General features: G+C 40.8%; 2 protein-coding genes across 13 annotated transcripts in view; one reads left to right on the forward strand and one right to left on the reverse strand.

Annotated features, from left to right (window-relative positions):
• The window catches only part of LOC126470094 (uncharacterized), a 1,674,514-nt gene that overhangs the window by 856,364 nt on the left and 791,247 nt on the right, over nt 1-26,903 (reverse strand). The gene's annotated exons all lie outside the window — the stretch shown is intronic.
• Nucleotides 710-25,573, forward strand: LOC126470096 (uncharacterized protein K02A2.6-like). Its single transcript, XM_050097664.1, has 3 exons — nt 710-2,068; nt 9,928-10,260; nt 21,285-25,573. Exon 3 carries the CDS (start codon nt 23,910-23,912, stop codon nt 25,197-25,199), a length of 1,290 nt encoding a protein of 429 aa, XP_049953621.1. The 5' UTR covers nt 710-2,068; nt 9,928-10,260; nt 21,285-23,909; the 3' UTR covers nt 25,200-25,573.

Consider the following 26,903-nt stretch of genomic DNA (forward strand, 5'->3'; position numbering starts at 1 on the left):
GACACATTATCATGATTAAAAAGACATCAAACATGAAATAATTCAATAAATAAAATATATACAGACACGTGAGTTTCAGTGATGATAGCTAGTCTCCTCCTCAGCTATGATCCACCACCTTGATCATAAGAATTGTATGAAGCATTCAAGAGTTATTAATTTATAATGGTTTGCATAATAAGAAACTTTTACAATGCCATCAAACTTCTGTAGCTTTCATAATATAATTGATATTAAAGTCTCAATACATGCACCTCAGCACCACAATTACATTGTTGTATTGGTTTTGCGATCTGATGAATCTGTGAATTTACTCGGTGTCCATTGTTTGTTGTTTTGTGACAACCACCACGTTTAGTGTCTTCTCCTTCTTTTCTCTTACCTTAAAAATGGCTGACTGACTCCTCCTCCCCCAGCAGCTGAGAAGAATCACAAACATACCTGTGGCAGCTCACTTCCACCTACCTCTTTCTGTCAGCTGCGGCCGCACTGTCCAATAAGGCCCGACTCCCAACTTATGCTTTCAATAATTCTGCTGTGCCGACAGCTCGCTAGCATATGTCTTAACTCACAAAATATGTTCCAAATCACATTTTTATATTACTTTGTTACATTAACAATAATTGTTTTTGTGGATTCAAGAGAAAGGGACATTGCACAGTGTAATAGAACATATTAAAGGCTTTACTTTACCGAAGTATGTGATACCCTCCAAATTCAACCAGTTTAACGAGTATTTATGATTATAGAAAAGTTATTGTGTATGTTAACAATGATTGCACAACATGTCTCCATAAACAGTCAACCCATTAAATCATACTGAATAACTGACCCACACAAAAGTTAATATCACTTGATCACTGATACAGCAAATGTCATCATGTAAAAACACTAAGTTTATCTTAAATAATTAATATGAAGTACGAAAAATAGTAGCCAACTTAGGTATTTTGGATCTCCTTAAATAAAAATCACCCAGTGAAACCTATTTGTTCACTAGGAGTGTTTTCACTCAGTATTCACGTAATCAATCCTATTTTAGACGAAAACCAATGTAATTCTTAATAATTCATGTTACTTACTTATTTATGCAAATTAGAGAAGTCAATTGACAAACTTCTAAAAAACGGCCTTTTTGTAACAAAGAATTATTCTGTCAAGTCTACAAATCTGTCTGTCATTTTAATAACATGTTAAATTATGTCACTCGATGCAAATTAATAACTTTTCTGCACAAAATATGATAACAGATGTACATGTGACTTGTAAACTATATCTCTTTTTAGTAGTTCTTTGCCAATGTTATAAATACAAGCAGCAAGAACGGTCGGGAAGCAGTCGGAATGTCACTCTGGTAAAGTGTGTTTGTGTGTTATTGTTTGAGGTGGATAAACAATGCAAAGATCATGTAATGGAAGTACTACTTTGTGTTGTCATGGTCTTTGGTAGACAGTGGAATTAAGATGGCCACCATAATAAATATTTGAAGGTTACATATTTGTTGGTTTCGCTCGTTCTTTATCATCAAAAGCACATAAAAAACACGGGACCTCATGTTTTTAACCCTAGACAACCAGATTTAGAGCCAGCATCAGCATCGAGACACAGCAGCGATCCAGCAAGCAGCAGCGATTACTACAACGCATTTTAATGGTGCCAACCTAACATCAAGTGCTAACAAGCTCCGTAAATGGGAGTGAAATAGTGCGATTACAGCAATTAGCTATATCAACGACTAGGCGACCATTACAAAAGTGGGGGCTCGTCCGGGATCTTTAAGTGCATCGATGATAATAGTGCAGCGATAAATTTCGTAAGTGCTTAGCACTTCAAAAAAAAAAAAAAAAAAAAAAAAGTTTATTTGTGCAGTGTGGCAACAGTGAAGATATGTCAAAGTGAAAAACAAAAAAACGTGTGTATGTGAGATTACGAAAAACTATCATCACACCGCGCGGAAGATTAACGTCTGGATTGTCAATGGAATTCATCAATCAAGATAAAACCGAATAGATGTGAAAAAAGCCAACAAGAACACCGATCACATCAGAGTATAGCTACATAAAGCAAGGTATTTTGTTGTTGTCATTAAAAAAAAAAAAAATTTATAGTTAACATGTCTCTACCTGAGACCTTAGGAAATGTAAAAATTGAACCAGGGGATGGTGAACAATTAAACTTAACAGAGTGGCTAACAGGGTTTGCAACTCAAATAAGCTCGCAACTTAAACAATCAAGTGAACAAGTACGTTTGGATGTTAAACAATCAAGTGAACAAGTAAGTTTGAAACTTAAAGAAAACACAGATAGACTGGATAAGTTAAGTTTGGATTTTGATCTATTAACTACTCATCTCAATGAGAAGTGTGAGGAAATTAAAACTACCCTCAGTAAGGACACTAGCGAACAGCTGATACACTTCAGAAAAGAATTTCAAATTAAAGTTGAAAGTTTAAATGAAAATATACAAGCTAACACAGACAGTATTGCTGTCATCTACAACAGAGTAGATACTGAAGTTGAAAGATTAGATCAGAGAATAGACAAAACATCAGAAAACCTTAAACAAGAGTACAACCTGTATACCACTAATGTAGATACAAAAGTAGAAAAGATACACACTAAATATACACAATTGGAAAATGCATTGATGTCAAAACAAATGTTTTACAATCAAAATACAATGTATGGGCACATCCAAGTGAAATGCTTTCCTGGTGAAAATCTGCACCCTATTGACTTTATTCATCAATGTAAGGATATGTTTGTTGTAGGAATGACAGATAACATAAAAATTAAGTTAGTAAAACGGTTTCTAGAAGGGGAGGCCCTATCCTGGGCAAATGAGAATAATGATTCTTGGAATACTTTTGAAGAGTTTGAAGCTAAATTTATTTGCAAATTTTGGTCACAATCCATACAAGCCAGATTAAAGTCAGAATTTCTAAATGGACCAGTGTATAGAGGGAAAGTAGGGGGAATGCAAAAATTTTGCAGAGATCAATTGAAAAAACTTGCTCACTTGAATAACTCTTTTGATATTATGACACAAATTGATGTTTTAAAAAGAAGGTTACCAGAGAGACTGCAGTGGGAATTGGTCCATGGACCAGACGATTCAATGGAAGAGTTCCTGAAATTTGTAGATAGATTAGATAGGGCCTTGGAAAGAGAGAATAACCAAAGTTTTGGCTCTGGCAACAATCAGTATGGGGGGTGGAACAGGAATGTAAATAGAGATTATTATGGGAGGAGAGACTTTGAAAATTCTGGAAATAATGCTCCAAATAGGGGAGATAGGAGATATGAAAATGATTTCAGAAACAATACACAGGAGGGAGGATGGAGGAGAGATAACAGGAATGATAGAAATAGGTATTGGGGAAGAGAACAAGATAGAAGGGGGTTTGTTGAAACTAGTGAACAAAACGACAACTACAAACGGACAGACCGAGGGAACCAGCCGGGAAACGGTGGACAGTCCCACTAGATGTCCGTAGTTTTGGGGCTAGACAATATTATGATAGGACAACACATAACCGAAACTGGAAAAGGAGAGGATACAATGTAAAGAGTAAATACCATGAAAATACTGATGTTGTTAGAATGAATAAATTAGAATTTAATAAAAGGTTTTGGGATACTATGAGTAAAAGTGATACAGTTAATAAAAACAGTGTTCAAGCACAGGTAGTTAGTGAAAGTGCAGAAGTTGAAGGTATTGCAGAGTTCCTTAGTTGGGCTGAAAAAGATACTGGTGTTAATAACAAGTCAGACACACCACAAATAGAATCTATTTTGGGGGGTTTATTTGATAAGAAGGGGGATGCCGAAGTGTTTAATGGAGCCAAAGGCCCAATTGCTGAGATTCAGATACATAGGGGGGAAACTGAAGATGGGGTTGTTGTGGAGGAGGAGGAAGAAGTAATAGAGGGACATTTAAATAATGATCCTAAATCAAGTGATGTTATTGATGAGAGTGTGGAGGAAGAAATAAAAGTATTTGTAGAATTGAAAAGTGATTATGTAGTAAAGGTAAGTGATGTGACAAACATGGGTAATAATGAGGTTAATTTAAGTGAAATGCAGACTAGGGAATGTGTATCTGAGGACAAGCTATTGCCTATTGGGAACTATGAAACACTAATCTATGAGAATGGTAATAATAATAAAGAAAATATAAAGGGATGGAATGTAAATGTGTGTTTTCAAGAAAAAGGGGAAAAGTTTTTGGAAGTTTTGTGGAACAACTATGGAAACTGTATAAACAAAGATGCCTTTTGGAAAGAATTAGCAAAGGTAAGTGCAACCTTGTATCCTACATGGTGGACAAGAATCCGTAGTGGACTTTATAAAAAATGGGGTGAAAACAGTAGTTTGTTAAGTGACAACACAGTGTTAAGAGGAACAGATGAAAACAAAGGTTTATGTTTAAATGTCAATGCTTTGCAAATAGAGAGGGATGTGTCTAAGTGTAGGAAAGAGACATTAGACTTAGGAACTAAAGAAATTGAAAATGATCTATTGTTTGAAAATACTGAAATAGACAAAGATGTTGAGCTAGGTTGTCCATATGTTAAAGTAAACATTGACAAGTGGGAAGGAAGAGTGTTAGTAGACACAGGAAGTCCTGTTTCTGCCATCACTTCTAGACTTAGAGATAAGCTCAGAAATTCTCAACATTTTCCTGAGATGCCAGTTGTTGGATTAAAAGTGAAAGGAGCTACAGGCAGAGCCAGTAAGGTAGTTAAGAAACAATTATTGTCACTATTGAATATTAAATTTGGAAACATCTTCTTTACTTGCAAGGGGCAAGTTTAAACATGCACCCAAAGAGGTGACAAACATTTATTACTTTCTGTTTGTATTGTTGAATATGGGACATACTTGCACCAAATATAAAAGACAATGTAAAAATTGTTGTGCAAGACCCATCATTTTGTTACTATTTTCTTAAGCATAAGATTTGTGTACAATTTTCTACAGCTAATCAGATGTTCACCAAGTTTGATGTTTGTGTTATGTTGTGACCAATTTAAGTGTCCAATTTTAGTATTAATATGTTCTTGTACTATCTTGACTGTCTCAATGGGAGACAAGTTTTTTAAATATTTTCTTTTTTTAAAAATGCATATTATATTCATACATGTGACTTCTCTAGTGTTTGTGTTTATATATCATGTCCATACTTCTAATTATGTTTTTTGTTTTCATTTCCTTTATGTGGCTCAAAAAGAGCAGACAGTTGCAATATTTTCCTATGGACATCTGACCTGTCCATCTATGTAATATATTTATGTTCCTTCTATTATCTTGATTATTCTGTGACTCAATGAGAGCTGGCTTTGAAATAATTTACATATATTTTTTTATATATCTTAAGATCGCATGTGATATATTTGTGTCTGTTTTTGATCATTTTCCATGTGGCTCACTGGGAGCAAAGATTAAGTTTTTTTTTACTTTCATATATTACTAAATATTTTTATTATGCTGTCGTACTGAGAGCCATAACACAAAGTGCATTTGAAAGAACATAACTAAAATATTTGCAGGAAAAAGTCATTTTGAAACGGTGTAACGGTCATGGTATACATACACATTATGCATAGTAAAACAAAAAAAAAAAAAAAAAAAAAATATTAAAGTAGTACTTTTCCAAATTTTAAGCATTTGACACATTTGTCCTAGTCGGCTAATATCATTAACATTCTGTAAATGATATTACCCGAGGGGGGTATTGTAATAGAACATATTAAAGGCTTTACTTTACCGAAGTATGTGATACCCTCCAAATTCAACCAGTTTAACGAGTATTTATGATTATAGAAAAGTTATTGTGTATGTTAACAATGATTGCACAACATGTCTCCATAAACAGTCAACCCATTAAATCATACTGAATAACTGACCCACACAAAAGTTAATATCACTTGATCACTGATACAGCAAATGTCATCATGTAAAAACACTAAGTTTATCTTAAATAATTAATATGAAGTACGAAAAATAGTAGCCAACTTAGGTATTTTGGATCTCCTTAAATAAAAATCACCCAGTGAAACCTATTTGTTCACTAGGAGTGTTTTCACTCAGTATTCACGTAATCAATCCTATTTTAGACGAAAACCAATGTAATTCTTAATAATTCATGTTACTTACTTATTTATGCAAATTAGAGAAGTCAATTGACAAACTTCTAAAAAACGGCCTTTTTGTAACAAAGAATTATTCTGTCAAGTCTACAAATCTGTCTGTCATTTTAATAACATGTTAAATTATGTCACTCGATGCAAATTAATAACTTTTCTGCACAAAATATGATAACAGATGTACATGTGACTTGTAAACTATATCTCTTTTTAGTAGTTCTTTGCCAATGTTATAAATACAAGCAGCAAGAACGGTCGGGAAGCAGTCGGAATGTCACTCTGGTAAAGTGTGTTTGTGTGTTATTGTTTGAGGTGGATAAACAATGCAAAGATCATGTAATGGAAGTACTACTTTGTGTTGTCATGGTCTTTGGTAGACAGTGGAATTAAGATGGCCACCATAATAAATATTTGAAGGTTACATATTTGTTGGTTTCGCTCGTTCTTTATCATCAAAAGCACATAAAAAACACGGGACCTCATGTTTTTAACCCTAGACAACCAGATTTAGAGCCAGCATCAGCATCGAGACACAGCAGCGATCCAGCAAGCAGCAGCGATTACTACAACGCATTTTAATGGTGCCAACCTAACATCAAGTGCTAACAAGCTCCGTAAATGGGAGTGAAATAGTGCAATTACAGCAATTAGCTATATCAACGACTAGGTGACCATTACAACAGTGAGGGCAGTTTTAAAACACTGTTTCCAATGAGTCAGGAAATGGGCTTGTTTGCAGCAAGGCAAGTATCCACATGGGCAGTGTGACGGTGTCTGGAGTGCTGTCAGCACAGCAGCCACTGTTGTTCCATTCCAAATTATCAGCCGAACTCCTTAGCCCTGAATTCACTATAATGGTAAGCCATGCTGTGTCACGTTTCACTTCTAATCAGTTAAAACAATATTAAATCTACCACCTTCAGATACACTTTGGATAGTTCTGTTAGATTTGAATTGAAGATGGAAGGTCATTTTAATCAGATTTTTATGCAACATGTTATGAAATATAGAAATGTTATGCTTCATAAATATAAATTTACATTTCATAATCTCAACTATCTGGTAGAAAAATTTCATACTGTTGCTAGTAGATCAACTGTTCTCGACATGGTATCAGAGAGAGGCATGCCAAGTGGTCCACCAAATAATGCTGGACACAGGAATGACACCACAATGTCTTTTCAAATGCGTCCTGGTTCCATGTACATCATCACGATGGAAGTACACGTGTGGAGGCTCCAAGGAGAATGGACATTGCCAGATTGTATTCACCCTCATCACATGTGTGATGAAAGGGGAACTGTTTAGCACACAACATGATCACCTCTGGTTCTCATAGTCAGCAATTTGGACAGCAGCTATTACATTTTTGAAGTGTTAATGTTGGTGGCTGTTCTCTACCTTTGAGGTCACCATATCATTAGCATTTGACACAATAAAATTAGATTGCATGTTGCTTGTGGTGTGTGACGTATCTTGAGACAGAGGCTGTTTGGCAGCTGCCCTTGTCAGCAAGTTCACCAAATCTCTCACCTGTCGAATACAACCGGTCATAGGTTGTCGAGAACTGGCATGCCACCACTTACCAGCTAATATAATTGATTAATTCTGGCACTGAGTTACAGCAGCATGAAATGACGTATGCATGTATATCATCCAAGCTTGTTTTGACTGTTGGATTAGCATCACTATGCTGTCAGAGGTGTCAGATCTGTGTACTAAATTTTGAATCCTGTATACTCCCAAGCACCTACAAACTTAATCAGTATTCTTCCTGTCATACAGTATGTTTCCAGTGTTGCAATTTTAATATTCAGCAGTGCACTTATGCAAATAGACAGGCATTTATGTGGCGATATGTATAGGGTGCTCAACAGTAAGGCCATGAGTGCTCGTACTTAACTGATAGGAGATGAATGTGGTTTTGTTTTGTGAAAAGTATACAACATACGATAAAATCTAATCCTGACCCACCCTGGGGCACTCTCTCTCACTCCCACATAGAACACCAAAAGATGTGCGCAGTTTGTTATTAAAATGCACAAACTACACAAACTATAACTACACAACATCTGAAACAGAGTAAAAGGGAACTGTGCCTGGTTGGACATTGGAAAATAAAAGATGAAGCAATCCCCCTGGAAACACATTAAAATCTTTTACCTAAAGTACCACTTAGAAGACCAGACATCATACGGAATCCTAAAACATGGACCACATTTGATTTATCATCACATAAAATAGATGGCATGTCAGCTGGTGAGTGAGTTGCAGCCATCGTGGCTTTGTATGAAACACATTCTGTTAAAAAGTGGTGCACAGATATCTGTATATGACAAAAATTGCATACTGGGATATCCTCCTGCTGGAGAAGGAATCCAACCATCAGAGGACAGAGGCAGTTTAAGAGTACTTCCTTTTGCTGCTGTGGCTGGGAGGAGGAATGCCATGGCCATGTCATTAGCTTCACTACCCATAGCTTGTTGTCCCTCAATCCTAACCGCTCCACCTTTTACAGATGCATAACCCTTCATGTCAACAGCGAGATAACTGCATGTATGGGGGCAGCACATTCAGAAATTGTATTTTCCAAGCAGGTATGTTTGATGTTAGTGATTCTCCACATCAAGGAAGACATTCATTGTTTGATGAAGATCTTTCAAAAACATTAATCCACAATGACCTACATGAGTGTACTTCAAAACTGACAAATGTGATGAACTGTGATCATTTCACCATCATGAGACATTTGAATGCAATGGGGAAGGTTCAAGAATTGAATATATGGGTATGACATGCTCCAACCAAAATCACAAAAATCAATGGGTAGCCATATGTGCATCAGAGCTTGTTCATCATCGATTGGCTCATGAACAGCACCAACCATTCCTATACTCCATCATTACTGGTGATGAGAAATAGGGTGTTTTTGATAACGTAAGGAAAAGAGCGGAATGGTTGAGCCCAAACAAAATAAATAGCAACTCCCCATACAAGGACCTGCGTGCACCCACAAAAGATAATGTTACACATCTGGTGGAACAGTGATGGTGTGGTGTACTATGAATTGCTTCCCTGAGATGTAACCATCATTGCTGATCTTTACTGTTAGCAACTGAGAGGTCTTGTACATGCGATACAAATACAGTAACCTGTAAGACGGCGTGAGGTGATAATACTCCATGGTAAATCCCGTCCACATTCTGATAGACTCACAGAAAACACTATACAGGAATTGGGTTGGTCATTCCATGCCCACCTTATTCACCTGATCTTGTTCCCACAGATTTTCACCTTACCTCCTGTCTATTGAACAACCTTCAAGGAACTTCCTTTCCAGATGAAAATGTACTCCGAACATGGCTCGACAAGTTCTTTGCCTCAGAACCACATGATTTATACTGCCGCAGAATAAAAAAGTCACTCCAGTATTGATAGATTGTTGTACATATTGAAAGAGAATGTGTTATTGATGACTAAAGTCTCTGCTGAGTGTATCTGTTGTGTTTATTAAACTTAAGGAAAAATGCTATGAACTTATGCACCAACCCAATAATTCATCATTGTACCAGGTAAGTGAATCTTGAGAACACATTCTGGAAACAACACAGTACATCCAGTGGAATGATCCTGTTTACACTCGTTAGGGTAAATGACCACACAGTAACAGTGTTTGGATAAAATTCTGCAAAACATCTATTTAAAAACATAGTATGTAGTAAAATTCTTTTCGTATACTGATAAATCTAAAATAAGTCTGGATCTCCTTATTATCCAGGTGGTGAATGATTCCAACCTTGATGAAGCACAGAAATATGATCCGCATTAAAAGCTACTAAGTCCTGCCTCCTGCCACTTGGAAATCCAAAATCACTTTGTTGCTCATGGCCTATTTCTGAATATTTGCTCCATTGGAGGGTGAGCAATTGTATGGAACACCGGGTTCATGGGGTGGAGAGCAACTGCATATATGACACATCATGAGGTTCCACTGCCAGATGATGAGCAGTGGTTTGCAAGCCTCAAAACAGAGGCTGGGGATCGGAATTGTGCTATATGATCCTGTCACCAACTGAAACCCCTCATGGTGAACACCATCAGTGCTCTTAAGGTAAGATGGCCTACTGAAGCCATAGACCCTTTGCTTTAATATTCTTAAGATGTGGTAACCATGTGAGCTGCTCATCAAATGTCAGACCCAGAAACTGCACGGAACTTTTAAAATTGAGAACAGTGTCCCTCATTTTAAGAATAGGCACATTAAAAGGGTGACAAGAACAATTAAAATTAACTCAAACACATTTCTCTGAGGAAAATTTGAAGCTTGTGTTATCAGCCCACTCCCCCAACTATTGTATCAACAGTTACAACTGATAAGTTGTCATTGCATGGTTGGAGGAGGAGCAAAATGAGGCAAAATGATCCACAAACAGTGAACGTCGAACAGGAGACTTACCTATGGATGTAATACCATTGATGCCAACAGCAAACAGATGCCTGGTTGGAAATGTGTATGGTTGCAAGTTTCTTCGTGAGTGTTGCAACAAATGAAGCTGAAAAGTTTGAGGGTTGAAGAAATTTTAACGCCGTCTTCAGTTCAGCATAAGATATGCCCTTAGTTATCTTCAGTGCTTATATTTTCTTTTCTTCCTTGAACATCATACACACACTGATCAAAGTGGGATGCAGGCCTGAACGATTGACAGGGGAAGGACACATATTTACTGCAGCATGGGTGGCCATTCCGAAACTTCTGGCACACGAAGCACCCCATGGGATTGGGGAAGTGTGGTCTGACTTTTAGTCATAAAAGTTGAACATCAGTGTAAATGATTCTGATTATTCCAGTGTTCCAGTCATGTGACACATTACAATTCACACTTCAATGACCCCCTGGTCATCCCACTTCTCCTTAAAGTCTGTAGTGTCCATATGTAAGATGTCACTCCACATGACTACCTCTTGACTGTAGTTCATGGTACAGTGCAGTTCAGCTACAATAGGATACTCATTCAAAAGTCTTGACTTCAGGATGTTGGTAACTTTCTATGATGCCATTGCTTAGGCCAGTAATGTGCAATTTTGTAACTGCTTAACAGAGTTGAGACTTCGAGCCAAACCGTAAAGTCCTTTTTGTATATAGAAGGGTGAGATCTCAAACTTACCATCTTCTCTTTGTGCCACAAGACAGACATTTGACATGCTGGGCATGTCCCATTACAATATAGGGCCTAAACTGTAGATGAACACTGCTCAGGAGGCCTACCCTTCCACGCTTGTTTACTGCCCAACAGACAACCTGAACTGTCTGGAGTGAGGTTTGAGAAATTGTGAATGGCATAGGGATCCCACTAGCAGCCAGGAAAATAAACTGGCTACCCAGACAGAGCCCCAGTTGCCTGAGCAAGCCTTATACAAATGAGGTGCAGTGGGTTCCCCAGAGATTACCTGCTACCGACTGTTCCATCTCAACAGCCATGCATCTCATCGATGTGGAGCACACCTTAAGATTGAAGTTTTTTTTAGAGAGGTTTGTGCTGTTTTCATGACCCAGTTGGTTAAGCCAAGATCCTTGGTCCTTGTGGCACACAGCGTTCCACCAATGCGCCAGATGGTGGCCACTGAAACATGCCCAGAAGTAATGGTGACAGAAGACTGGCAGCAGCCACTGGTCCACAGCTCAGAAAACCTGAGTTCACTAATCCTGTACCCAGCAAATGAATATTGCCCTCCATGAGTGTTCACCATTTAGTGTGATCTGGGGAGACACTGTGACTTGCTGAATCCCACAAATGCAGCGATCATTATCCCTCACATGCATTCAGTTGCTGTAAGAGCAGTGCATAGTTGACCAGATCAGATACTGTTGTGAAATATGTCTAAATGTATTCCTGTAGTATCCTTCACTTTGTGTAGATAGCTGTACACCATGTGCAGAAATTCTGAAATGACTGTCATGAAGTTGGCTCTTTTTTTAAAAACCATGCTGGGTTCCATTTAGGATATTTTCTCTCATGAAGAAAGCATAAGCTGAGCAAACATAGCTAATCCAAGTATCTTACTAAATGAAGGAATAGGTGATAGTGTTCTGTAGTTTGACACTTACTCTTTTGGTTCTTTTTTTATGTGCAGGTATTTCTACGCATCTGCTCAGTGCACTGGGAAATGTGTCTGCTCTGGCACTACAGTTAGTCAGATATGTAATTGGTTTAACCATAGCATTTGCACATTTTTTAATTATTGTACTGAGAAGATGACCCCAAACAGTTGACTGTTTGATTTTTAGTTGTTAAATTATTCTGCATACATCTGGCCATTTTACTACTTCAAATTCAAAGCCTCATCTGTTGTGTAGCATTGTATTGTCTAGCTATGTGAATCTATGTCTGGAATTGTGATGCTAGTTATGAAGATAAAATTCTTCTTGAGACTATTTTGCAAACTGTTGGCACTTGTATCAGTTGACTTTCAGCTCTGATATTTATTATTTCCCCTTTCGTGTTTGTGTTTGACAGTATTTGTTAATGAATTTCCATGTGTTGTGTCATGGCTTACACTTGCTGATTGTTCTATTGCGTCACTGTGGAACTTGTTCTCTAAGCACAGAATTTCTGGTTTGAAACTGTGTTTGCAAGTTGCATATTTTTCTTTGAAAAGATGCGGCCAGATGATTTGCACAATATGTAGAGGTCATTCCAATTCTGCCAGAGATAGACTAAGATGGGTTATTTTAATTTCACACTTTTTCTGATTTGTTTGGAGTTAATAATGTTGTTATTTGTAATGTTTCAACAAAATTTAATGTAATTCATTTGATTTCTCATTCAACCTTTCTAACAGATAATAGATACTACCACAATTATCACTAGGTGGTGTATTTTTGAGTGAATTTATGTCTCTTGCATTTAGGATTCATTTCTTCTCAACTGTTTCTGCAATTTATGGATAATCCACATTTATGTAGTCAATTTGATGCAATAATCATCAGAGTAAATCAGTTTCAAGCTACTGAACTGAATACAGCTTTCGGAATGTTTACTGGTATTAAAATACTCCTACACTTCACTATAGAACTCATCTTTATACGGCATTTCATGATAATAGCCTTTTCAAATTATAGTATTTTCTGATTTAACCACCCACATTTCTTTACATGGCCAATGGCGATACACTGTATAGTTTGTTACACAGCCAATAAAGCCAGATGGCCACCAGACTGATTGTATCTTGATGTCGGCTCTGTGTTCAAATGATGTTTTCCTGTAGCAAGTGTTACATGCATCCGCAAGTAGTGAAAGTGTCACTTATCCAAGCACGTGTTTTCAGGAAGAGACAATAATTGTAAACAAAGTAGGGTGAGCGGTTTAAAGTTTTGTGTACAATTGGTCGTCACCAGCATGGGGAGATCATCACATTTGTGCAGAGTTTGTGTTGGCGTTTGTGCTTTGCTGTGAGTCAGCACATCTTTGGCATGAAGTAGCCTGTGCCAGACACTACCACCACCCCGAAATGGTGGATAGAAATGTGCTCTGCAACAGCTGTGACAGTCAGCATCAGTGACCAGTGTGAGACAGAAGGAAGAGACTTCATGCAAGGGTTGTCAGCAGGTTGTGTGACTTCTGCTGCATGATACTGCATCCTGTGATTTAGAAGGGAAAGCTGCTCAGCTTGTGCTCAGTGGTGACATTACTGATGATATACAGGGTGTTACAAAAAGGTACGGCCAAACTTTCAGGAAACATTCCTCACACACAAATAAAGAAAAGATGTTATGTGGACATGTGTTCGGAAACGCTTAATTTCCATGTTAGAGTTCATTTTAGTATGTGTGTATCGTGAATGTCGCCACTGCATGCCTGTCTACAAACATATTATAAGCCTCAAAAACAAACAGGGCACTGTACTTCCTCGATTCAGCACCAGTTGGCCCAATTGAAGGAAGGTAATGTTGACATCGGTGCTTGTGTTGACATGCGACTCATTGCTCTACAGTACTAGCATCAAGCACATCAGTACATAGCATCAACAGGTTAGTGTTCATCATGAACGTGGTTTTGCAGTCAGTGCAATGTTTACAAATGCGGAGTTGGCAGGTGCCCATTTGATGTGTGGGCAATAGCCGTGGCGCGGTACATTTGTATCGAGACAGATTTCCAGAATGAAGATGTCCCAACAGGAAGATGTTCGAAGCAATTGATCGGCGTCTTAGGGTGCACGGAACATTCCAGCCTATGACTCGTGACTGGGGAAGACCTAGAACGACGAGGACACCTGCAATGGATGAGGCAATTCTTCATGCAATTGACGATAACCCTAATGTCAGCGTCAGAGAAGTTGCTGCTGCACAAGGTAACGTTGACCACGTCACTGTATGGAGAGTGCTACGGGAAAACCAGATGTTTCCGTACCATGTACAGCGTGTGCAGGCACTATCAGCAGCTGATTGGCCTCCACGGGTACACTTCTGCGAATGGTTCATCCAACAATGTGTCAAGCCTCATTTCAGTGCAAATGTTCTCTTTATGGATGAGGCTTCATTCCAACGTGATCAAATTGTAAATTTTCACAATAAACATGTGTGGGCTGACGAGAATCCACACACAATTGTACAATCACGTCATCAACACAGATTTTCTGTGAACGTTTGGGCAGGCATTGTTGGTGATGTCTTTATTGGGCCCCATGTTCTTTCACCTATGCTCAATGGAGCCCCTTATCATGATTTCATATGGGATACTCTACCTGTGCTGCTAGAACATGTGACTTTACAAGTACGACACAACATGTGGTTCATGCATGATGGAGCTCCTGCACATTTCAGTCGAAGTGTTCATACGCTTCTCAACAACGGATTTGGTGACCGATGGATTGGTAGAGGTGGACCAATTCCATGACCTCCATGCTCTCCTGACCTCAACCCTCTTGGCTTTCATTTATGGGGGCATTTGAAAGCTCTTGTCTGCTCAACCCCGGTACCAAATGTAGAGACTTTGTGCTCGTATTTTGGATGGCTGTGATACAATACGCCATTCTCTAGGGATGCATCAGCGCATCAGGGATTCCATGCGACGGAGGGTGGATGCATGTATTCTCGCTAACAGAGGACATTTTGAACATTTCCTGTAACAAAGTGTTTGAAGTCACGCTGGTACGTTCTGTTGCTGTGTGTTTCCGTTCCATGATTAATGTGATTTGAAGAGAAGTAATAAAATGAGCTCTAACATGGAAAGTAAGCGTTTCCGGACACATGTCCACATAACATATTTTCTTTCTTTGTGTGTGAGGAATGTTTCCTGAAAGTTTGGCCGTACCTTTTTTGTAACACCCTGTATATGTGGGACTGCATGGAGGACTGAGTCTGCTCAATTGAAGGAAGCAGTCAGATACTATATGGAAATGGTACAAGTGCTCTATAGATAGACTTTACTGCAGGACAGCTTACCTTCCAATAGTTTTTTGTTTTACACAGACTAGAATCCACCTGGTGTTTACATATGGTGTATGCAGGGGTACTTGACCACTGCACTTGAATTAATGTGCGCTGTGCTATGTTGCTGGTAAGAGGGTGTTATCAGCATGATGATTGGGGTCACGCAGCTGATGTGCTCTGCACATGCAAGAACACTGTGCACTATCAGTACGCCTTGAATGGCCCTTGCACTGAGTTCATTTGACATTTCAGTTTGTGCTGCGAGTGAGACTGTGTCACTGTATGATATATGTGTGTTAGCTTAGTGTAAATCTAACATAGTGGATCTGTTGCAGGAGAATGTTAAAAGCACTGTTGTATCTAATAGGTTGTGCTACTTTAATTATAAATATTATCTGGTCTTTTAGAACAGAGTACGATTAAGGTTATATGTTATTAGCTTGCCTACATGGCGCCATGGCTTGGTTGGTACTCATGGTTATGATGACAGTAGTTATTAAGACTTCGGGGGATCATGTAAAGTTCTTTGAAATGGTGGCCATTTTGCTATAAGTGTATGTTAGGTGAGTGCCAACACTATAGTCTGTGGGTGTGGGCGGTAACTGATTGTACGACAAAACATTAATGTGGTTTTCTTTGCAGATGAGCATATTGTGGGCATCTGAATTGTAATTAACTTGTGTACTATCTGGTAGCAGCAGCACTGGGGCTTGAAGTATATTGTATACTGTAAATGAGTCAGCTGCTGTACTGTAAATGAGTCAGACACTGTTTGCTGGGCAGAATGCAAAACACTTTGTTTGACCAACGTGTCTTTAATGTGTTCAAATGATTAATTGTGCTTTTAAAATTTATGGCTCCAGGAATGTTTAATTAAATAGCATTTGTGAAATTTAATCTGATAGATATTTTTAAATAATAAATTGTCCAAACTGTCACTCTGCACTTGTTGTACCCAAAGCCTGTTCCACACAATCTGATGGTACAGTTCTACATCAGCTGAGGAGAGGCATGTAGACCACAGTGTTGCACCAGGTGTCTACTGACAGCTGCTTTGCCTTCCCCATCAGCTGCACCTGATGTGAGGCAAGCCACAACTGACGCATACAGTGCTGCATCTGGTGAAAGTGGATGTAAGTAAGTAAGCATCACAACTTAGCATGGAGAGGCAGTGCACTGGAACGTGTTCGATATCAGGCGGTTATGTGGAAAGGAATGGTGGGAACTGACATGGCTAATTCAAATGGCTATACTGAAAGGAAAACTACACCATTTAGAGAAGTGGTGAATATACAACAGCAGTATGAGGATATAATGCTTGTTATAGAATATGAATTTTCTGGGCAAAAGAAGATACAGGTAAGTGATAGTAAATTAAAAGTAGAGTTAGAGGAGAAAATATAGCAATAGGCATCAGAGCAGACATTATTAATTGGCAGGTTGGAACAACCACAAAAATAAAATGGCAATTACAGAGAAGATTTACACAAACCGATGAAAACATATGCAAGTGCAGTGATAATGGTGCCACCTAATAGAGATGCAGCCAAAACAGCCCCTGCTGCTAAAATCACAGCAACACAAACAATGCAACAAAACAAATTGTTATAAAGCCAAGAACAAATGAAGAGGCAAAGGGAGTTCAACAGAAACTAATGACCTTAATAAACACCACCAAAGAGAAAATTTGTATAAAGAAGATCAAGCAAAACCAATAACTCGCATCTGTTTGAAGGAAATAAATTCACACATGCCTATGAAACTAGACATAAATTGAAATACATGCTACCTTGTCACAGACTCACATTATATGAAAATACTCCATACTGCATGACTCTGAAGATCAGAAATAAGATAAGGTCAGTATTTGGGGAATCCATATCGGAGACCATTGGCACATACCTAAAAAACAAATGGTATTATAGTCTAGAAGAATTTCTAAATGAATAAAAAGCAAATGTTATAGTTTAGAAGAATTTATAAGTAGGAATAGGGAGTAAAGCCCTTCTGACATGGAGCAAGATTCGCTGTAAGTTTCCGAGCTGGCTCGCGCAACGGCTACCTTGCGGGCTCCGTCGTCTGCTAGCGAGCTACCTTGCTGGGAACCTTGCAAGATTTCCAGGATAGGTCCAGTGCTATTTTTCTTGTAAGGTTCCCTGCGTGCCACCTGCGTTGACCAATCATGAGACGTTTCATTTGCGATGTCAGTCACGGAAAGCTTGGGCGGGAAGCCTTTGTTGTTAGTCGCTTTTCTGCTGTTGTGAGGTGCGGTAGGAAGTTCATATAATTATTAAATAATGACACCACGGTGATCCAAGGAACCGATTAAAGCATTGATATGTACTTATGGGGAAGAACGGTGTCTGTACATCATGAAAAGCGCAAACTACTATAATAAACACTTGCGTGCAGAAGCACTCGGAAGAGTTGCAAGTGACGTGTGTCTTCTTCGACCATATCCGTACGTATAAAATTTGCAAAGGATGTACGATCTTCTATCCTATAAAATAAAGTCGTATATAACAGTCATTATCGGTATATTTATAAAATCAAACAGTAATGAAATGGTGATACTTTTCAAACAAATGTAGGTGTTATGCGAACTAACCTCAACTCTTTATGAAGCATGGACCGCACACCTTTTCCAGCGTTTCTCCTCTTAATACAGTTTTTCGTCAATTCTTTCTTTCTTCTTCTCTCATTAGCATGCACTTCTGCGTCGTTTAGCACCAAAACAGCTAATAATGGCAGTTTGCTCTGAACATATGTACCTGAAGCAGCCATCTTCGTTCGATACAACATGCAGCCGATCACAACACAACTAGCTGCCGATCTTGCACCATGGGAGAGCTTCGACATGGAAGATAGCCGGCTCCCTTCCCTGCAAGCCGGCGAGCATGCACGCCATCTCGCAAACTTGCGGCGAACCTTGCTCCGTGTGAGACGGGCTTAAGGATACAAGTACAAATGGTATACTTTCGAAGCCATATAGATACAAAGTATACACATTCACTGTATATTCATGTTTATATAAAGAATTATAGTTTGAATGGCGGTTTGTATTCCATTCAGTACATCCATACTTCATATAGGTGTGTGAAGCCTATGGTAATGATTCGATGAGTTATGAAAAGAGTTAAAATATAATGTTGTATTTTTATTATAATAAGCAATGTATGTATACGTATTTCCTGTAGTATATAAAATACTGTAACAACTTAGGTTAAAGACTGACGAGTCACCAATGTTCTCAATCGAATGTTTGTATAAAAACACGTTGTGTGACAACAAAGTATCTTATCTTATCTTAATGTAGTTAACCTGGAACTGCTACACAAAGTACCACAGGAAAGATGACAAATGACAAAAAGGTGTAAGAGACACTTAAATGTGAACTGCCTAAGAAAAAGAGACCTTAATGTTACTGTATGATATTTCAGAGGACACAGATGCAAAGACACTAAGACACAATATACATGCAGAACCTTGAGGATGGGCTGACCAAGGAAAGCTTCAAAACTGGCTTCACAGTATGATTCAGGACAGGCACAATATTAAGAAATTAAATCATTTTATTCCACCCCCATGAGCGCACATAAAGTGCCATAACATGACATGGCATGGACTCAACTAATGTCTGAAGTAGTGCTGGAAGGAACTGACACCAAGAATCCTGCGGGATTGTCTATAAATCTGTAAGAGTATGAGGGGGTGAAGATCTCTTCTGAAAAGCACATTGAAAGGCATCCCAGATATGCTCAATAATGTTTGTGTCTCAGAAGAGTGTTCCTGGAGCCACTGTGTAGCAATTCTGGACATGTGGGGTGTTTTGTTGTTCCGCTGGAATTGCCCAAGTCCGTCAGAATGCACAATGGACATGAATGGATGCAAGTGATCAGACAGCATGCTTACGTATGTGTCACATGCCTAGTCATATTTAGATGTATCAGGGGTCCCATATCAACTCAACTGCACACACCCCACATCATTACAGAGCCTCCACTAACTTGCACAGTCCCCTGCTGACATGCAGGGTCCATGGATTCATGAGGTTGTCTTCATACCCATACATGTCCATCTGCTTAATACAATTTGAAATGAGACTCATCTGATCAGGCAACATGTTTCCAGTCATGAACAGTCCAATGTCAGTGTTGAAAGGCCCAGGTGAGGTGTAAAGCTTCATGTCGTGAAGTCATCATGGGTACACGAGTGGGCCTTCTGCTCCGAAAGCCCATGTTGATGATGTTTCACAGAATGGTTTGCACTCTGACACTTGTTAATGGACCAGCTTTGAAATCTGCAGCAATTTGTGAAAGGGTTGCACTTCTGTCACGTTGAACAATTCCCTTCAGTTGTCGTTGGTCTCGTTGTTGCAGGTTATTTTTCCGGCCACAGTGATGTCAGAGATTTGATGTTTTACTAGATTCCTGATACACCGAAGTACCAAAGAAAGTTGTATAGGCATGTGTATTCAAATACAGAGATGTGTAAACAGGCAGAATACAGTGCTGTGATCGGCAACGCCCATATAAGACAAGTGTCTGTTGCAGGTGTTAGGTCAATTACTGCTGCTACAATGACAGGTTATCAAGATTTAAGTGAATTTGAACATGGGGTTATAGTTGGCCCATGAGCAATGTGACACAGCATCTCTGAGGTAGCGATGAAGTGGAGATCTTCCTGTACGACCACTTCATGAGTGTACCATGAATATCGGGAACCCGGTGAAACATCAAATCTGTTACAATGGTCATCAACGAATACTGGTAGATATCTTGTTAATGCACTTCTTCTAATCTTTAATCATTTAATTTTATTTTAGTGTTTCTTGCTAGCTTCCCTTTCAGCAGGAGGTAAATAGTTTTGCGGGGTGCTAGTGACAATCTGACACTTTGACACCATCCTTGAAGTTCATGGAGCACTGCATTAAATTTATGTAATACAATTCTTCTGTGGTCACCACTTACAATGAACAGTGTCTGCAAATTCTACCGGTCTGCTTATGTTACCACAACCATGCAACTTCTGTAGTGTGGGCTCCAGTGTTATGTCCCAAAACTCCGGACCATACACTGATCTCTGTGGACAGCCTTTTGTCATTGTCTTTGTGGTGTCACCGCCAGACACCACACTTGCTAGGTGGTAGCTTAAATCGGCCGCGGTCCATTTAGTACATGTTGGACCCACGTGTTGCCACTGTGTGATCACAGACCGAGCGCCACCACAAGGCAGGTCTCGAGATACGGACTAGCACTCGCCCCAGTTGTACGACGACGTTGCTAGCAACTACACTGACGAAGCCTTGTCTCATTTGCCGAGAGACAGTTAGAATAGCCTTCATCTAAGTCCATGGCTATGACCTAGCAAGGCGCCATTAGCCTTACATAGTTTGATAGTTATCGTATGAAATGTCTCATCAAGAACGTTGTAAACCAATGAGGAATTATAAGATAAGTATTCGAGGAGCTGCATACTTTTCTTATTAGAATTCACTACTTATCCTGTTCCAGAATTCACGCCCGTCTGCGTTAGATAGCGTGCATTTCGGTCTACTCTATCTACAAGGTGTTGGCACATTTGCCAACACATCATTGGCGATGAGACAACGGAAAGGGGCTTGTTCTTTCTAATTGCTTACATTTACTTGTGTCATGGCTTCGCCACAATCTCCAGATGTACTGTCCGAATTTTATCGCTTGCAGAATCAGCAGACGCAGGCGTTATTGGATGCCCTTGGACAGCTCATCCAGGGTCAACGTGCCATTCAAACCGATGCGGCAGCCACCGCTTCGCCACTGCCACAGCCACAGCCACAACTCGCAGTTGCACCGCCTTTTAGGCACTACGATCCAGCGCAAGAGTCATGGACGGAATGGTCCCGCTAGTTTGGATTTCATCTCGCCGTCTACAGAATTCGAGGTAACGAGCGGCAGCCTCATTTATTGTCGTGTGTAGGGGTACAAACCTACCGTGTGATAGTGAAATTGTTTCCCCGACGCGACGTAGCAACACTGTCATATGAAGAAATTTTGTCTGCTTTAGATGCCTATTTCAAAGAAACAGTAAATGTCGTTGCAAAAAGGTATACGTTCTTTCGTACAAAACATACGGCCGGTCAAACTAATAGGGAGTGGGTTGCAACTTTGCAAGGCCTTACTAGGGATTGTGCGTTTGAATGTGACTGTGGCCTTCCTTATTCAGATACTATGGTGCGTGATGCAATTGCACAGAACGTTTCTGATGTTCGCATATGGGAACAGATTTTGAAACTAGTTAATCCCTCCCTTCAGCAAGTGATAGACATATTGGATAGACAAGACACGCTTGACTTTGCTCAGGAATCATTTGAAACTTCGCCGGCTGTGTGTCGCATTAACCAGACCGCCGGGCGCGCTGCAAGGAACTGTAAACAGCCTTCGCACACGACCGCACAGCTGCCGCCACGCTCTAAACCAGGTGTGCTGCGCCAGCATACAAATGCAGTGAAATCATGCCCGCGGTGTTCTACTAGACATTCGCGTGCAAATTGCCCGTCATGCCAAGCTATATGCTTTTTCTGTCATAAGAAAGGACATGTTCAAAGTGTTTGCCAGAAAAAGCTCAGATCAGACAATCACAATCATTCCCGGCCTTTTGCTTCGCGCCGGAATCGAACCAAGGACACTCAGGCTCGTGGACCTTCCCCTTGGACATTCATGTAGTTAATTCCACTTCGTCCAGTGCCACTGTCTCTACCTGTGACTGTGTTCGTCCCACAAAAAGTGTGCGTCGACGTCGCCGGAAATCGCGTCAATTAGCAAGTGATGCTGTGCCTGTATCAGTTCAAATTGCACAAGACAATCGCTCTTGTCATCGGCAGGACAATAAGCTTTTTGTAGATTTGGACTTTAATGGCAAGGTCATACCATTCCAGCTCGATACCGGATCTGCTGTTTCATTGCTCAATCACGACACGTACAAACAACTGGGCAAACCTCCGTTGCGTGCCGCAAATGTTCAGCTCAGTACATATTCAGGACAGAAAATTCCTGTGTTAGGACAGTGCAGCCTTCTTGCAACATACAAGGGACAAACAAAACTTGTGTCATTTTACGTTCTTCGTTCTTCTACTGCAGTGAACTTGTTTGGTTTAGATTTATTTCAATTGTTTAACATGTCTATAGTAAATCAGGTCTTATCAGTGAATCAGACTGTGCCTTCAGACAGTGTTTCTCGTTTGTGTGAAGAATTTGCAGACATTTTTGTACCGGGCCTGGGTTGCGCTAAAAACTATGAAGCACATTTGGACCTGAAAGTCAACGCGCAACCGAAATTTTTCCGAGCGCGCAATGTTCCTCACGCATTGCGTGTTGAGGTCGCAAGAACATTAAACGATTTAGCATCACAAGGTGTGAGTGAATGTGCGCAATGCCTCTTCTATTTCAGCTCCGCTTCATAGCTTACGCCGTAAGGGTGTTCCGTTCGTCTGGACGACGGAATGCGAACGCGCCTTTCGCCAGTTGAAATCGGCGTTGCTTTCTAATACTTGCCTTACGCCATTCGATCCCCAGAAACCCCTTTTGTTGATGGTAGATGCATCGGATATTGGGATCGGTGCTGTGCTTGCGCACAAAGTTGGCTTGCATGATCGCCCTATTGCCTTTGCGTCAAAATTGCTCTCGTCTGCGCAAAGAAGCTTTAGCTCTCGTGTTTGGTGTTACTAAGTTCCATGATTTCTTGTATGGTCGTCACTTTACCATCATCACAGACCACAAACCTTTGACATCATTTTTCATCCGAACAAGCCTGTACCTCCGCGTACAGCGCAGAAATTCATTCGCTGGACTATTTTCCTCTCACAGTACCGCTACGATATCTTGTATCGGTCCACTGCTAAGCACGGAAACGCCGATGCGTTGTCCCGTTTGCCTGTTGCTGAGGATAGAGCATTCGATTCTTCCAAACTTGCTTGCATGTTCATTGATGCGGAAACCGATGAAGTGATCGAATCGTTTCCGATTGATTTTCGTCATGTAGCTACAGCCACGGCTGCTGACCCTGTCCTTGCTACCGTTTTGCGTTTTGTTGCTACGCAATGGCCTTTGTCAAAGTCTCGGATCGAGGATCCGTTGGTTCGCCGATTCTTTGCTCACAAGGAGAGACTTCTTGTTTGACGTGGTGTTTTGTTGTTGCGCTCTGATAATGATCAGTCCAGAGTTGTGGTCCCACGTTCGTTACAGTCCTCTGTTTTACGGCTTCTTCACCAAGGACATTGGGGTATAGTGCGAACGAAACAACTTGCTCATCAGCACTGTACTTGGTTCGGAATCGATGCTGCGATTACGAATATGTGTTCTTCTTGCATGGCGTGTGCCGAACAACAATCCGCACCACCGCGGAAAGTCTTTGCATGGCCAAAGGCCACTTCCCCTTGGCAACGCTTGCACATAGATTTTGCTGGTCCATTCTGGAATGCTCGATGGTTGGTTCTGGTAGATGCCTTCAGTAATTTTCCTTTTGTTGTTCGGATGTCTTCCACGACGTCAACTGCCACCATCCAAGCGTTGTCTGCTATCTTTTGCATGGAAGGTCTTCCGCAGACTATTGTTTCCGACAATGGCCCACAATTCATGTCCGCAGAATTTCAGTCATTCTGCCAGGCCAATGGTATTCAACATGTGACTTCCGCGCTGTTTTCGCCTCAGTCAAACGGTGCCGCTGAACGATTGGTCTGGACTTTCAAGTCACAGATGTTGAAGTTGAAAGAATCGCATTCTCGGGAGGATGCATTGTTGCTCTTTTTGTCTTCGTATCGCTCTCAGCCCCGAGATGGTCGCTCGCCGGCTGAGTTGCTCCACGGTTGTCCTCATCGAACCTTGATGTCTTTGCTGCATCCGCCGCATCAGGTTCCTGTACAGCGGCAGACTCCTGCTTTTGTTCCAGGCGACGTTGTATTCTATCGCAACTATCGAGGTTCACGGCGTTGGCTCGCAGGGCGCATTCTTCGCTGCCTCGGCCGCGCGATGTATTTGGTTTTGGGGGCCTCTGGTGAAGTGCGTCGGCATCTCAATCAGCTGCGCCTCTGTCGTCGCACGGGTTCTGCCGCTCCCCGTCTGCTTTCAGCGACGGTGCCGTCCAGTCAGCGCCCTGGGGACCTATCTACTGGCTCGCCTCATCCCCAGGTGTTACCGACGATGCCTTCCATTTTGCCCCATGGCGACGCGCCACCGCAGCCGCCGCCGCCTGTTCTCCCGCCGGCGCCGCCCGCATTCGACGCTTCGCTGCAGCCGCCAAGCGCCTCCCTGGGTCACGCGCTGCCGATCGCTTCCCAGGACCAGCTGTTCTCCGCCATGGACCTCTTGCCCGCTTTGGACCACATGACGTCATCGCACGTCGGATACCCCGACGCAATGGAGGTCGACCCTTCGGCCCCTCCTGACTCTTTACGGGCGCATACACCTCATGTTGGCGTGCACCCTGGACTAGGTTTTCAGGCGTTTCCTAGCTCCCCTCGGACCGAATGGCCGGGTGCGGGTGGCACAGCCTCGCCTGTTGTTAGGCTCCCCACTTCATCGCATACGTCAACATGGGGTCCTCCCCACGGCGGGCGGAAGCCTTATAATACGACCGTTCGCTGATTTGCGGGGGAGGAATGTGGTGTCACCGCCAGACACCACACTTGCTAGGTGGTAGCTTAAATCGGCCGCGGTCCATTTAGTACATGTCAGACCCACGTGTCGCCACTGTGTGATCACAGACCAAGTGCCACCACAAGGCAGGTCTCGAGATACGGACTAGCACTCGCCCCAGTTGTACGACGACATTGCTAGCGACTACACTGACGAAGCCTTCTCTCATTTGCCGAGAGACAATTATAATAGCCTTCAGCTAAGTCCATGGCTACGACCTAGCAAGGTGCCATTAGCCTTACATAGTTTGATAGTTATCGTATGAAATGTCTCATCAAGAATTTTGTAAACCAATGAGGAATTAAAAGATAAGTATTCGAGGAGCTGCATACTTTTCTTATTAGAATTCACTACTTATCCTGTTCCAGAATTCACGCCCGTCTGCGTTAGATAGCGTGCATTTCGGCCTACTCTATCTACAAGGTGTTGGCACATTTGCCAACACATCAGTCTTCATTATTTCTTCTCATGGGAATATTAGAGAAGCATGTCCCTCATGGCAATAGTCTATCAGGTAGTTGGACAATGCCTCTGGACACTCCAAGTCTCTAAGATGACCAAAGAAAGATGAAGACCATAGGTCATTGAAAGCACCAGCAATATTGATCATCATTGCTAGAGCATATGTAGAATGTATATCTGTTACCAGTGAGATCGTCTTATTAATTGTGTCTTCAGTTGACTTGACTCTTCTAAAACCATACTTGTGAGGGATCATCCAGCATAGCAGTCTATGACCTTGTAATCTCTTGCATAATAGTTTTTCAAGTATCTTGCCAAGAACATTCAAAAGACAAATTGGCCTATAGTATTTGGCTATCTTCAGATCCTTGTCTTGCCCTTTATTAATTATCACCACTTCAGTATTCTTCCACAGTTCAGGGACCCTTCCTTGGAATAGGCACTTGTTATATAGTTCACACAAATAACTATCTAATTGGTCACCCAAGGCTTGTATTCCTTCGGTCAGGATCCCATCTGGTCCTGGAGATTTCTTCTTTTTCAATCTTAAAATTACTTGCCTAATTTCTTCTTGTGTGAAGGGGTAATACACAAGCTTGTTGTTTCTATAGTCTTCCCATAACACTTTTCATGACCCACACTGATCTTCTGTCTTATCTTCTCCTCTGTCATCAGGAAGCAGTGTTTCCATTAGTGGGGCATGGACTGTAACCAACTTTCTGTTACCATCCAATCATTCTGTTTGAGCATGGATAATACTGTTGGTGATCATATTTTCTCACAGACTATGTTGTATGATATACTCCTGGGTTTGGTTTCTAAGTTTGTCTGTGCAGATTTCTTCCATCATTCCATTTTTATTTTCCATAACTCCTCCTTAAACATTGTTTAACAGTCCTGTATCTCTGCAGCCTTCAGATTCTTTCTTCTTGCATCTTGCTGCTCTGGTACAACTTCTTATTGTTTCAATCTTAATTTCTGCAGCACCTAGGTCCAGATTCCTCCTAACAGGAGGACCTCTCCTGTTAGGTATTGATGCCTCAATTGCTCTGTGTATGGCCAGTGTAAGTCCTTGCACTTTAACATACACAACATCACCCAGCAATGAATTTCCTGGACATTCTCAGTTCTTGATGCTGAATTGTGGCTTATGCGAACATTTTCTATGATGTCTTGGATTTCCCTTCCAGT

The sequence above is a fragment of the Schistocerca serialis genome, chromosome 3 (assembly GCF_023864345.2).
Source record: "Schistocerca serialis cubense isolate TAMUIC-IGC-003099 chromosome 3, iqSchSeri2.2, whole genome shotgun sequence".
NCBI lineage: Eukaryota > Metazoa > Arthropoda > Insecta > Orthoptera > Acrididae > Schistocerca > Schistocerca serialis.